Source organism: Haliaeetus albicilla, chromosome 6 (genome assembly GCF_947461875.1).
Source record: "Haliaeetus albicilla chromosome 6, bHalAlb1.1, whole genome shotgun sequence".
NCBI classification, from domain to species: Eukaryota; Metazoa; Chordata; class Aves; order Accipitriformes; family Accipitridae; genus Haliaeetus; species Haliaeetus albicilla.
Window position 1 is genome coordinate 9,451,376 of NC_091488.1, and position 14,785 is coordinate 9,466,160.

The window sequence follows — 14,785 nt, forward strand, 5'->3', positions numbered from 1 at the left end:
CACTTCTCAGACAGCCATGAGGTCTTGGGGATAAAGTCTAAACCTGCCTTCTGTCTAGAGCAAGACAAAAGAGGCTTTCTGGGGGAGAAGTAGGAACCGTCTTGCAAATACTGCATGCTGCACAGTGGTACTACAGTAAACAGAAAGCAAGGTGAAAGAAACCCAGCTGCATCCTTCTGCCTGATTTCTGTTCCTCTTGCAAGTGGTCTCATGAGGAGGATGACAGCAAACAGAGCTCTTGAAAGCTCAGAGCATTTTCTTTCTGGCTTGCAGCTAGAATCGGTCTGCGCTAGTGCAGCAAAGGTTGCTGTGCAGCAGCAGCAGCACAAGCAACACATCCTATATATGCCCTCCATACTGTTCCAGGGTTCATTATACCTTCCTTCTATTGGTCTTTGAGGATTGTCATGTTAATCCATTCATTTACACTGAGACTTGCCCTCTGTTACAGACTAGACAGCTGTACTGCACTAGAAGGGCTTTAACCCAATCTGAGCACTGTCACTTTTTACACTATGTAACTTCTTAAGGTTCATACTATAAATGTCCTTTTATTTCTGAGGTATAAAAATTTCCCTTGGACTAACTGTTTTAAAATGTCCAGTAGCCATTCTTTTGTCTGTTTTTTACAAGAGCAAGTGTTCAGTGTTGCCCCTGTAGTGTCTGTTACGGTAGGCTGTTCACAGAAGTGTGTTGATGTAGATTCCAGCACCTAAATTCAGAGATCCTCATCCTGTGATCTGATTTTCCAATGCAAGCTGTGGTGGATCCATGGATTTCAACGGCATTTGTATGAGTCCTGTTGATTTCAGCACTGTAAGAGTTGAAGTTGGTGATGTGTTGCAGAGATCAAGCCAGATAAGTCAGCAGGTGGCACAAAGACAGCTATCTATCTTACTTGTTTTATTTACGCTTATTTGCAGACAATGAAATCAGAATGGGTGTGGGAGAAGCAGTTTCTGAAGAAGAAAAACACTCTCCTGAATAAGGGCTAACTTTTAATCGGATTTTAAATACCCAACTCTGTATTTTTTAGCTTTAGAATTCTTTAAAGCCACTTTTTGATAATAAAACTGACCTACGGGCTGTTTTCTTGGAAGAATTCAATATAGCCTTAATTACATCAGCACAATTCTGAAATGACAGTGTCATTCTTCAGTGGTCAAAATAATGTGCAAATGTCTTCTAATTTTTAACAATGAGCTAACCATGAATAATGAAAATAGGAGAAAAAAGGAAAAAAGGTTCTATGAATTAATCCAAAATCTAACCGTAGAAAATCATGCAGTGCAGGAAAATAAGATCATTCCCTCCTTCTCTGTCTCTGTACTATTTAAAATGTCTGATAATGTTAATTTTTATTCTTAATTTACAACTGCTATTCCAGTAATTTGGTTTATATTGCCCTAAGCAGTGTCAGCTGCATAGTTTGCAGCTTCGTGATGCATATGCAGTTACGTCCCTTTTAGTCCTTACCAGAGCAAAATCTTTAAATGTTTTTCCCATATAAGCCAGTTCCCTAATCCACATTTTCATTGTCGTGATGTGCTGTTTCTGTTTTTGTACAATGACCAGGACTGGATGAATGCTTCCCAAGTGTGGTTTCACCTGAGCCATTAAATGAGCAGTTATGTTCCTTTTCTGTAATGATACCTCTGTGGATACAGGTTTTAAAGGTATTGGCCTTTTTTGTAGCTTTATTTCTTGAAATGCTGCTCGGTTCTTGTCCATCACTCCTAAATTCCTGTCCATCATTTCTTCTGATTCTTTCTTACCAAGTTTCTCACTCTGGATTGCCAGGATCATTTTCTATTTAATATTTTTGTATTTTCTTGGAATCAAATCCCTTCCCTTGCCGTGATGTTTTTTACCTCCTTTTCTACCTACACCTGCTGTTTTGCTGTTAGCTGCTACAAAAGAACCTGGCTCTCCAAACTGGAGCCTTTTACATTTTACAGTGTGGTAGCTGCAGCCACAGCCTTGACCAGGTGGGCTTTGTCATCTCTTAAATCTTCCCAGAATTTATGTGGGATATGGAAGTTTCATGCTACTGACGGCAGTCTTGAATTCAAATAGCTTGTAGCTTATTGGCTTTTGTTTGGGTTTTGGGGTGGTTGGGGGGTTTTTTTGCTTCATTTTCTATCTTCAACAGTTAGTTTCTACAGGTGAATAAAAATGGTAGGTCTCACTGGAATCTACTTTGGAGAAGGCGGCTGATTGAAAACTTGGACACTTCTTAATATACTTGATTGTATTTAAATATCTGGTAGGTGCTTTAGAGTCCTTAGTCTTCTGGAAGCAAATTTAAAAGCTTAGGAATGTGAAGACTAGGTCTTCAAGACTTAATGATACTCACAGATTCCATCCGCCTGTCCTGCTGCGTGATTAAGAACAGGTGACATAGCGGAAATTGAAATCATTCACTGAAGGGAGAGAGGTCATGCTATGTGGAATCCCTGGGGAACTGGAAATGGTGAGTGTGCTTTGCCTGGGCTCACTGGCAGCAGCTGAGTGTGAGCCCTCCCGGTGTGAGCTCTTCTGAACCATGGGCTTCCCCAAGCACCGCAGAATAGATTTCTAGCAGCAAGTTGATTAAGTGGCATATAAAGCATTTTCTGTTATTTTTCTTCTCTAAGATCTGTACCGAGTTGAAGCCTCTGAGCACATACAGGCAGGAAGCGGGCTGAGCGAGAGGCTTCGCAAGCTTGTTCTGTTAATACTTTCTACCTCTTGACGTTCATTGCCGAGCCGCTGCAGGCTGATGTGCCGGTAAGTGGCTTTAGCGGCGTGAGTTTCTTCTGGGTCAGGCCAATACGGGTGCAGAAATACCTGGTCAGGCTGTCTGCCGGGCCGGCACAGGGCAGTCCCTGCCTCCCTCTCGGCGTGTATGAAATCATTTGAAACGCGACTCCAAGAGTAGGTACGTATGATTGCATCAAAATGAAGGAACTGGCGTTTTTTCAGGTGGCACCGCGTGGACTCACAAACACATCTACTTAGTCTCTCGTGCTACCTCCTTACCCACGTGAAGTAGCATAAAATCCTTTCGCAACTAATATTGTTCCAATAATGCAACCGCAGGGAGGTGTGTCTGTTTCTAGCTATGTTGATATGGTGAGGGTTTAGAAAGGGAGAGATGTCAGAATGTGAAAAGCCAGTATTCTGCAGATAAACCCAGGTGTTTATCTAGAAAGAAATGTTTCCGATTGCTACCGTGGTTGTGTGTAAGACTGAAATGCTGAAAGAGAACTGTGTAACCCTCCCACTCCGAGTCAGAGAGACCTGGCGTTGGCTTTCTGAACGCTTCGGCAACCTGAACCAAAAAACTGCTGTGGGAATGTAGACTTACCATATAGCTGTGGAAGAAAACTTCAATCGTGTCATTTCTCTCGGTCTTCAGAGCAGTCAACATGATTTTGATGTAGGTTTTAGATTATGTATATATAAATCTGATTGAAGTACCAACAGCAAACCATAAATAAAATGTGGACTTAACTGAAGAATGGGCTAGTGGAGGACTCTTGTGTTGAATTTATTAAAATACAATATAACGAAGTTGTCGATGGAAGAGACTCGCTGTGATGACGACAGGGAAATAAAGCTGGGGTGTCCTCAACTCGGGAAGGTAGCCAGGTTCGCTGTTGCCTTTGAATCTGTTCTAGCACATAAGGACCGACTCGTTTGCGCTGTAGTCGCTGGAGAAGAGCTGGCTGCACGGGAACGTTCCTGGGGGTCACTCCACCTTCATGCCTGCTGAGGGCCAAAGGCTTCTGTAAATTGCACTTGCCTCTCTTGGGTACCGAGTGGCAATTCCAGGGACAGGTGGCCTTTCACATTCCAGGTTGTCCAAAGCCGATGCAGGCTGCTGGATAGCTGCTCTTGTCTGTGTTTTCCTAACGTGCCGATGACCCAGTTGCTTTGCTCTAGCAGAGCAAGGGCCATCACGTAAAAGGAATTTGAAGTGGGTGTAATGGAGAGCTAATGGAAACCTCTGGTTTACTGTGTTTGCTCTTGGCACTGGCTTTGAAGACACGTAAATGAAAATACAAAATAATGGCAAATCACTGGGAATTTGTAGTACTGACATTGAATAAAAAGCAATTTAAAAGGACATCCCTGGAAGCAGGTGACACCCGGGTTTATCGTAGCTCGGTTCCGTTGATGTAACCCATCTGAGTGGATGTGTGTGTGAATTCTCTGGGAATTGACATGTTAGGAAAAATAAGAATTCAAGATAAAATTTGGATGTATCCCAGTAAATCATTACCAGTTGGGATGTTGTTGCAAACTGGGAGAAGAAAGCTTTTGATGAAGACGGCAAAGACATAAAGCGACTCCCACTAATGTGTTCTGTTCTCACACTTCTCTCTGAGAATTCGTTAATGCCACAGGACAGAAAAGCCAATTTTTAATTTAACTTCTGTGGAGACCGTGAAATATGTAATGATTTATCGATCACCCGACCCCCTGAAACCTTTTAGAATTTGGGCTCCTGTGGTTTTTACATTAGCTGAAAATACGGCCCAGAGCGTTTCTCTTGGTTTTGACACTCGCTTACTTGGTGACTTCAACATAACAGTCAGCGTTATAGTCTTGTTGCTGAAGCTTGTTTCCCTCTCTTCTCTTTGCAAAAACTCTCTGGGTGGATTTGCTCTGACCTTTTTCTACCTTACAGGGTTTCCTTGCATCTCCCTTTGTATTTCCTCCCTCCCTGCGCTGGTGTGTCGCAGGCTGTTGATCCTCCAGAAATGCAGCCCCCTTGGGATTTATCCGGGACGGGCGGTCAGTTTGCGGGTGTCCCAGTAAGACTGGGAGATGGTGGTGTGGGAAGCGCTGGAGAGGTGAGCCTTGCCCATCTCTGGATGGAGTCGTGCTTCTACCGTCTGTGTCTCAGCGCAAGTCGCGTTGGCTGGTTGTGCAACAGCCATCAGGCCGCTGAGATAGCGGTGGAGCAGTAGGTCGGAAAGGGATAACAACATTAACGAGGGTGTTGCGTTATGATGAAGGAACTTCTGATACATGTCAATGCTTAGGTAGGACTTGGTGATTCTCAATACGCCCTCAAAAAAGTATAAAGAAAATGCTGTTTGGTCTTTTGGTAGGTGGAAAATTGAAGCCCTTCTAAAGGAAGATTTTTAGTGCTTCACTGGTACGTATCTTTTTTTTTTTTTTTCCTTTTAGCAAACAAAGCCTTATACTGGAAATAACCATTGAAATTCCTGCATGAATGCTTAACGTCTTTCTTTGAAACAGAATTTGCTTCATTTCAAGATTTGTGATGTCCTTGTAACCATGCTAATCTTTACAGGAGATTTTTTTTTTTATATTATTTTAATAATAAGCACGGCTGTAGTTTTTGAAGCTTGACTATATGTATAGTAGCTCATGTCCTCTGTGCAGTGCTAGGGCTGGGAATTGAGACGCTCAGCCATGAAGTAAGTGTCATGGATATAAACTATATAAGCAAATCAATTGTGTAGTCTGTCATGCTGATAAGAACAGCTGGTTTGAGCAAGAGGTTGCTGAATGTGCTATACTTCTAAAATATAACTACTAGGAGTGAATATAAAAGCATACAATGAGTTACAGGGGTAGGAGAAGCACAAGACCATGCAAGGAAGCCACGTGTTTTCTATTGAACATGGTTTGTGTTTATTCTGCTAACTTAGGTTCAAAAGTATTTTTGTATTAAAGCTTCTTCAGTACAGCTAGGAGCTCAGAAGTCCGTCCACCTCACCACCAGGTTAGCAGTTCTCTTTCCTGCTCTCCGAGGTCAGCAACTTCTTAGCAGAAAGGGGGTTTTAGAGCCGGGGGGGGGACACGACCACCCTGCTGGCTGCTGGGGGGGGACCGGTCCCTCGTGCAGACGCAGGGGAAGGGGGCAGAGGGGGGATGCTCGAGCTTTAATTTCTTCTATTGGCATTTTATGGCTTTAGTGGGACCTGAGCTGCGTAACCCCGGAGAGCAGCGTGCTGCGCGACGGAGGCGATGCCAACCGAGGCTGGAAATAAGAGGGGCTATTTCCAAATGGTTTACTTCACTGCATGGTAAATCTCTCACCCGTGAATCCCAGGACCAGCCGTAGATCGTGGTTAAATACACCAGATCCCAGTGACAAAATGCTCTTGATTTATCGATTGTCTGACTACCGTCCCACTGGGTACTGCTGTGTTTGCACCACGTTTTTGTTGTTTGAACGTAATAAGCCTACACTGAGGATCGTGCCAGCCAAGGTGGTAGAGGCAGACGCCCTCCTTCTTCGCAGTGCCCCTGTCTTGTTTAACTTCCAGTTTCTACAGTGTAAATTCAGAAGGAGCCGCTGCCCTGCTCAGCTGAACCCTCTGCCTGCCCCGGGTGGCTGGCACTCCATTCGGCCCACGCAGAGGCCAGTGACTTGTGTTAACTTCAGTCCCATTTCATTTTCAATTCGGTGCTTTCACAGATCCTCCCAGGCTGAAGCAAGCTTGTTAGTAACTCAACAGCATGTTTTTATGGTTTGGTGTTTTTCTTTATTCTTTCCTTGTCACATTGTTGGTTCTCTTAATTTCCCCTATTGTGTCATCTGCTGGAGTTCACTCTATTCAACAGCTTGTCTTAAGTTAGACCTTCAGTTTGGAAAACATGTTTCAGTTTATTGAAATTTTTCATTTGGGGTTGGTTTCTTTAGAGCCTCTGATTTTTATTTTTTCTTAAGTCATTCACTTTATTTAATTTCCTCTTCCCTCCCATTTCTTTTCATAAATTTTTAGCACCTGCAGCACTAGTGCTGGGGGGAGCAGTTTGCCCCTGGCGAATGTTTGTCTTGTGCTGTGGTCACTTGCCAATATCACTGTTGTTTTTTTTTTTAATTTAAGTTACATGTTACCGGACTTTAAGTCTCTAGAGTAATTTCCCCTCTGAAAGAATTAAGTTCCGATACTGCCCTTCTATGTTTTGTCCTGTCAGACCGTTTGGCAGCCTGGCTGGGGTACCCACTGTTTCACTGGGAATCCCCTCCGCCGTGCACCGAGGGGCTTGGCTCAACGCCACCGAGGCCAAGGACTCCCGTGGGTGCCGGTGGCCTTTGTGCCACCCACCAGGGCAGGGGGGTGTCCTGCAGCCTGATCCCTTGCAATCCTAAATCCTGCTCTGCGTGTACACATGCACGCGTGGGCTCCCCATGATTTTTTCCGAGCGTAAGGTTTTTTTGTTTTTTTTTTTTTTTTGTTCAAGCATAAGTTTTTCTTGCCTGAAATTCCATCTCTGGCTTCGTCTGGTCCTCTAGTTCGGTTTGTCCGCGTAGTCCTGTCCTACTGCTCCGAAATGGGCATTTGCCTCAGGGACTGCTTCATTACCTATTCTTGGGCTTAAAGCTAATGAACATGGAGGTATCTAATTCTTCCTTAGTCAACTGGCTTAAACTCCCTGTTTAGCAGAGTGAGGGGGTAATGCTTGGAACACGCTCTAGGATTTTTCACAACCCTGGCTTTCATTTCCAGGTATTCTTTCCCAAGGAGCAGTTAGAATGTGTTGTGCATGTTCAGGCCTATAGGGTGCAAACATTAAAGACAAGCCTCCACTACGTAGCAAACTTCGTAACAAGAGACTGTATTTCAATCATAGTTACTTGCAACAAGAGCAATTGTTCCTCAGTTCGGTGAATGGGTTCAGATCTTCAAAATCCTCATGCTACTGTGTGAACTTAAAGAGACTTTTAGCATTATATCCTGTATATTTACATTAAATGTGTTTGTAGCTGCCTTCCATGCTATAGTATGATACTTATTTGTGCAATTACTCGATGCCTATTGTCAGAGCCTGGCATCAGCCATCACGGCAGCAAGTGTTGTCAGTAAGAATCTCCCCCTTCCCTAGAAAATACATGGAGTGAACAAATCCAAGCACGGTTGGAAACCACCATTTCCGAGTCCTTTAGGTGCGTTTAATGGAAACTGTTCTGGAAGTTCTTTGTACCAACAGCCTGAAAGTACAGCTCTCATGTGGGGAAACTTCTACTGTATTTGATGTATTGTGAAATCTTTGACTTGGCTCTTGTCAAGATACTCCTTTGAACATTAAATACTTTTTCTTCTTCTGATACTGTTTGGGAGGAGGAGTGTTAAATTTAGATCCATGGCAGGAGAATGCAGGCAGGCACATAAGCAAGAGCATCTGGCCTTGTGGCAAAAACATGAGACATGAACTTTCACAAAGTTTGATGATGGGGGTATATAAACAGAAACAAAACTTGCTTTTTAGATTTTTCCCAAATGTGATCTGGTACCTTTCTTCAAGATGTGGGGTTGGCTTTTTATTACCTTTTCCTCTACATGTATGGCCAGTGACAGCATTATTTTTGTGGGTGGATAAAGTAACTTCTTGCTCTGCATTCCACTGGATTCCTATCAACATAAGGTCATACTTCTATGTGGAGGTCTGGCACAGGCATTTCAGGATCAGTGGCATGATGTTGATTGCTGTATGTAACTACCCTGCACCTTAAGGGAAAGAATCTTCTGCTCTGAAGAGCAAACATGTTTTTGCATTCCATATACCTTGTTGTCTCTTTGACATGGATCAGTGCTTTGCTGTTTGGGAACATCTAGCCCATAGAGGAATCCACGTCTATTCTGGTAGCACTTCAGCTATGCAGCAGTTAACTACAACAGACTGAATGACATGACTAAAGGAAGTCTGCAAGCCAGTCAGTGTTGAGAACCTGGACCTGACTGACTTGCAGCAGCAGTGGCGATACTGGCCGAAGTCAAGACAGAGGCCTGGAGCCACAGCAGGTGAGGAGCGTACTTGTCCCAGTACTTGTTTTGCTGCAGCAGGTACACACATGCCAGGGAGCCCTCCAGACCCGGGCACCCCCCACCCTGCAGCGGGAAGCAGCTAAGAAGGGTGCGCTGTGACCCAGGGCGCACACCCAGGCTGCAGCAGTGCAAGTCTCAGCAGCCCCACCGCTTGCTCTGCAGCTCAGCTGCGGTGCCCTTGACACTGCACACCTCCAGTGAAACCAGAGGTGCTGCAGAATGTGAACAGGAGCCCTGGCTTTAGGCATGCTCAGTGAAATTGAGCTCCAGCTGCTTTGATAGATTTTTACTTTTCTCCAAAGGCCAGTTCAGGAAAGCTGTGCATTAAGCCATTTTGCAATAAACCCCGCAACTTTTATCTCATTTCCCACCCCTCCAAAAAGCTGGCTTTTCACAAGACTGCTGTTCTTAGAAAAATACAGCTTCCTTGTGAGAAGTGTTAGTGCTGTTACCTATGTTATTACAGTGCCTAGGAATATCCACTCATAAGCTAGACCCCACTCTGTGAATGGCCTGCAAAGTAGAGAATTTTGGAGCTGTTCACCCTTTCCAAACATGGATGAGTAAAGGCAGCAGGCTGTGTGATACCTGTGATACTCACAACTTCTGAGTTTGTGCTCAGAAGGAAGGATCTTTGATTTGGTTGGAGCTTGATGGTTGAAAAAAAGGAGACCCAAACTTGACAGTAACAGTAGCTGAAACACTTGCTCTGGAAGGAGTTCCACTACTCTCACAAGCTTTTCCTCCAAAGAAACATAGCAGATGATAAAAATGGACGACAATTAAGTTAGGGCCTATGAACTTAGAAAACTGAGCACCCTTCACCCATTTCTGCTAGATTCCTAAGTTAAACCAGGTAACCAAAGGATTACTTGATCAGCCTGTAATGCTTTGTCAGGCCTAAGCAACCACATAACTAGACCACTTAACAATCGCACCAGGGCACAAGAGCATCTACACCAAGTGTTACTGCAGCCTGTAGTACCAGCTCGCTGTTCTGAAAGAACTCCTGCTCTTCAAGGCAGGGGAAAAAAACCTCGTCTCCACTCACAACTTCCCCTCTTGAAGCTGAATATTATCCCTATTTTAGTCACACTTCAGCAACAGATAACTTGAACTTCACACAAGCTAGGTTTTAAAAATTTATTCTGCAAACTCCGTACTGGGTCTTTAGTTCTCCTTTTCCTGCACAGTCTTTGTTCCACGCAGTCTACCCGTACGACGGGCAGCAATGAGACCAACTTTGCGCCCAGCAGGAGCATCTCTCCTGATGGTTGAAGGCTTGCCGATGTGCTGATGGTTACCACCACCAAAGGGATGTTCTACAGGCTGTGGAAAAGGAAAGCCAGTCATCAATATAATTATTAACAGAAATGAGTAATGATGTTTAACAGCAATAAACTGATTTAAGGGAACAAAAAATTTAACCGCTTCATTTTTCATGTATAATGCAGTAACTATCAAGTGCTGCTAACGACCCTAATTAAATGTGCAATTACAGAGTAATCTGTGAAGCTTTTTTTGCATATATATGCCAGACTCCTCCCCATATCAAAAAAATCCTTTCTAAACCATAAAAAAGGAAAGTGAAAACCCTAATTGAAAATGGACTCACATTCATGGCAACACCACGGACACGCGGCCAGCAGTTTCTCTTTGCCTTGTATTTGTGATAGGCACGGCCAGCCTTCAGGATGGGCTTGTCAATACGACCTCCACCAGCAACAATTCCTGAAAAAAAAAAATGGCAGGAATGTTAACATGCAAATGTAACAGACAAGAGTACAAAAGAAAGTGTTTCAGAACAGGACTAATTGCTAATAATATTCAGGTTCTAAGAATAAGCTTCTAAAGACCAATCTCAAAACAATCCCAGCTGTGTATTCAAACTAATATTTTCCAGCCAACACTAACAGTGAGATTAGACTCGAGGTACTAGCCACACATTAAATGGCCTGCAAGGGGACACATACTTTAATTGCTGTTCTTCAATCCATACATACAGGATTGAGTTTAACACTTTCTAAAGCATTACCAGTTTTATTGCTAAAATTTCTTGGGTAACATTAACAATAGTTTTTCAACCAAAGAAAATATGAATTGAAAGACTTCAGGGGACTTTCAAATACTTTAAGGTTTAATACCTAGTTACTTCATGATTTATTTCACCAATTAGTAACAGACCAGATAACTCAGTTTCAGAGGCAGGCAAGTGTCACTTGCTGACCATGTACAGCATCCATCTCAGCTGTCAGTCAACTGTACAACAAACCTGGTAAAACCTCTGCTTCTTGACAATGGTATTGATTCCTTGTCAGATCCTCCAGAACACTTCACCCAACTGACGACACCTCCAGCAGCTAAGCACCTCCAGCACTACCCCTATAGGCTAGGTTGCTGTATCAAAGGCAGGAAACCATCAATGCCATTTTCTGCAGTTTACAGGCTGAGCAATTCCATTACAGCTTGAGGACAATGAGCATCTACTTTTCTGTCCTCTCACTAGGTAAACCATCTCCAAATTTAAGTCAGCATTAACCAAAAGTAATGCAGGCATAATATACGTTAGGCACCTGTACAGAGACTGCACCTGTGCATAATCCTGGGTGCAGCCTGTAAATGATGCTATTTTCAAGACAGCATTAGAAACTGGGGCCCTGTTTCAAAGCCTGCTTAGCATTACGTAAACTCAGTGACAAGAGAAGTTCATAGTTGTCACTCCTTACCAACAACAGCTCTGTTTGCAGAAGAAATCACTTTCTTGGAGCCAGAAGGCAGCTTCACTCTGGTTTTCTTTGTTTCAGGGTTATGAGAGATAACGGTGGCATAGTTTCCAGAAGCACGGGCCAACTTTCCCCGGTCACCAGGTTTCTCCTCGAGGCAGCAAACGATGGTGCCTTCCGGCATGGTGCCAACAGGTAGAACATTGCCAATGTTCAGCTGAGCTGCAAAGGGCAATCAGAGAATCAACAGCTTCATTCAGGCTCCTGTACTTGAATTACAATTCTATTTAACATGGGCCTCTGTGCACAGAAGAAAGGCACCGCATAAACACTTCAGTAGGAACAGGCAGGGGCACTTTTTGTTGTTTGACTTGAAACACAAGTTTCACGTGCAGTGTTACAGAAAGGCAGGCAAAATGGGACTCTAGATAAAACAGTCCAAACACTTGACAAAAACTGCGGTTAGGCTTGTTAACCCAAAGAGGCTGCACGAGGAGATGGCCATCTCCAAGAAGGAAATCTAGGTTTGCTTGAAGCTGGTGGAAACTACTGCTTCGTGATGGCTCGCAACTGCACTTAACAACGACATCTGCTTTAGTGTTCTGAAGCTGCCCAGGCAACACACCTTCCATCCTAACTCACCTTTCTTGCCGCAGTAAACAAACTGACCAGTATGAATACCCTCAGCAGCAATGAACAGCTCAGTCCTTTTCTTAAACCTGTATGGGTCACGGAAGGCAATCTTGGCAAGGGGAGCGCCTCGGCCAGGATCATGAATGATGTCCTGTTGGAACGTAGATGTGCTTTAGAACAGGATACAGCGTTTGTCATGGGTTCTGCAGAAATCAAAGAACTAGAAAAACTGGAGATTATTATTACTACCGAGACAATTCTCGCTAGGATCCCCCTTTCTCAGAGGGATCTTGATTTCTCCTGACGTGAATGAGTTGAAGATTCACATTTATAAGAATACAACCTCAAGCATCTGTATCACAAAACAATGACTCTGGTTAAGTGTGCTGCTTGAAACTAATTGTGTCTGAACTGTTTTATTCCTGACATTCTGCAGATAGCAGATTTCTCCATACTAAGAAATTCACTTTCACTAGCTGCCTGATCACCTTTGGGCAGAGACAAAATTGGACACAAGCAGCAATTTCTGAGAGTGTTTTTTTAGAATGGAAATATTTCTAACCTTCTGATTCCAAGTATACTGGAGTTAAATAAGCCCCTAGATGAGGAAGCACAGATTTATTCTTTCTTTTTGCCTTGCAAAAAGATGTCAATTCTGTTCCTGAAGTACACTGAGACTCCAATACGTAACCATATATTTAGACTACAGCTAAATGACTAAAGCTGTTTAAAATGTGTCCGTTTTCTAGGAAAGCTCAGATATTGCTGGTGTCCAGTATTAATGTTTTTTCCGCTGTTTTCAACCCTGTTGGGGAAAACTCTATCCCAGCCGAAACCAGGACAGTATTACCCAAGTCAAACCCACCTACGTGCTTTTTACCATCAAACTTACTTATGGTGTGAAGAAAGTTCTTTCTACAGCCTGACGACGGCTTTTCAGAAAGGCTGAAGAGAGGGCTAGATGTTCAGAGCACCTAGCTAGGTACCCAAAACCCACCTACAGCACACCCGAAACACCATACCACAGCCCAAACAGAAGCACTGCCTTGCCCCCACGCCTCAGGACTAGGACGATAGGTACTGCTTGCTGTTTATGAAGACTGATTTTTATTTTTTTTTGTAAGACGCAATCAGCTATGAGGCCAGCTCTCCCCACCCGCGTTTCCTGAGGTACGGGGAGTTAGTTCTTAGGTGATGCAAGAGCAGGCCGACCTAACTCTTGCATCAGCAAAGCTCCAGCAGAAAACCGTACTGCTGCCCGCTCCTTTACAGAAAGGCCCTCGCAGGCCGGCAGCAGCTTCCCCTTTCAAGGCAGACGGCGGCCCTGACTGAGGCACAAACGGCCGAAGGCCTTTCGGCGCAGCCGGGGGGCTTCGGGCCCCGAGGCCCGGGGGCTTCGGGGGCGCCTCGGCCCTGCGTGACGAGCCCGCCGGGGGCCCCCTCCCGCCGCTCCCGGCCCCTACCTTGACGATGCCCTTGATGTAGCCGTGCCGCTCGGCGAAGTCGACGGCGCGGAGCTTGGCCGGGCCCTTCCTGTGCTTCACGTGGGCGCGGAAGACGGAGCCCGCGCCTTTCCTCTGGCCACGGATGACGCGGCCCATGGCGCTCCTGCGGGCGGAAGGCGGCGGCCGTTAGGCGGCGGCCGTTAGGCGGCCGCGAGGGCACCCCTCCCCCCCGCACCCCCCTCCCCCAGCCGTTAACGCCCGGCCCCGCCGCGGCTGAGGGGCGGATGGCGGCGGATGGCGGGGAACGGGACGCGGCGGCCGCGCTCCTACCTGCGCTCCGGCCTCGCTGGGAAAGAAGGAAGCGCTCACGTCACCGCGGCGCCAAGGCCCCTTCCGGCGCGGGCGGGCCGGTAGTCGCGCCGCAGTGACGTCACTGGCGGGGCGGGGCGAAGGAGGTGGGGGGGCTGCCCGCCCCCGGGAGCCGCTGACGCAACGCTGTCTGACGTAGATTCTGACGGGCTGGGGGCCAAGAGGGCTGGCAGGGGGGTGGAGGGTGTCGGGAAGTTCATCGTTGCCCGTTTTGGGGGGTTTTGGAGGCAATTAGTGTTTAAAAGCTCGGAGGGGCTGTTGCCTGCCGCGTTCCCCCAGCCAAGAGCCATTCCCAAAACGAGCCCTCGCGCCTTCCCTAATTAGCCGGGCCAAAGACGCTGTTTGCAGGAAGAGGCTCCTCAACTGATGATATATATATTTTTTTTTTTTTATTTTTTTTTAAGATTTCTGGGTTGTGCAGTTTAACAGCTGCAGATTTCAGGCGAGGAAGCGACTGGAGATAAAACCCCTGCAGCTGGTTTAAGCTGCCTGTGCCAGATTTTTATCAAAATTAATTAGGGCGTAATTGAGAGATGCTGCAAAGCGGAGGTAATCGTCTTAGTGTTCCTAATCGACTTGTGCTACACCCTGGAAGGGGAGGTGAAAAGTGCCTTAACTTCTTTAACAGTCCGCTAGGTTTTCAGCATCAGGGGCTCCTTCTTCCCAAAGAGGTCACTGCTGATGACCCAGTTCACTAGAGACGGACTGTTTCACTCTAGATTGACTCATTAGGAATTAGGCGAGGTTCATCAGTGTAGGCCCGTGCGTGCAATTGTTCTTCTTGCCTTGAACAGAGAAGAACCGAAGCATCCACCGTTTC

At 45.4% G+C, this 14,785-nt stretch overlaps 1 protein-coding gene across 1 annotated transcript; it reads right to left on the reverse strand.

Moving 5' to 3' along the window:
• Positions 1-9,924: 9,924 nt before the first annotated feature.
• On the reverse strand, positions 9,925-14,055 carry RPL8 (ribosomal protein L8). The gene is made up of 6 exons (XM_069784954.1): positions 13,927-14,055; positions 13,615-13,759; positions 12,161-12,302; positions 11,522-11,740; positions 10,411-10,526; positions 9,925-10,124 (listed from the first exon to the last, which is right to left on the reverse strand). Exons 2-6 carry the CDS (start codon positions 13,750-13,752, stop codon positions 9,966-9,968), a joined length of 774 nt encoding a protein of 257 aa, XP_069641055.1. The 5' UTR covers positions 13,753-13,759; positions 13,927-14,055; the 3' UTR covers positions 9,925-9,965.
• Positions 14,056-14,785: the final 730 nt, after the last annotated feature.

What these genes read in the sequence shown, in the direction of transcription:
- RPL8 (XM_069784954.1), bottom strand. Translation starts at nt 13,752, where the DNA reads ATGGGCCGCGTCATCCGTGGCCAGAGGAAAGGCGCGGGCTCCGTCTTC. An exon ending in TGCAAACAGAGCTGTTGTTG is followed by an intron (nt 10,527 to 11,521) that starts GTAAGGAGTGAC and finishes TTTTTTTTTCAG; the next exon opens with GAATTGTTGCTGGTGGAGGT. An exon ending in TCCGTGGTGTTGCCATGAAT is followed by an intron (nt 10,125 to 10,410) that starts GTGAGTCCATTT and finishes CCTTTTCCACAG; the next exon opens with CCTGTAGAACATCCCTTTGG.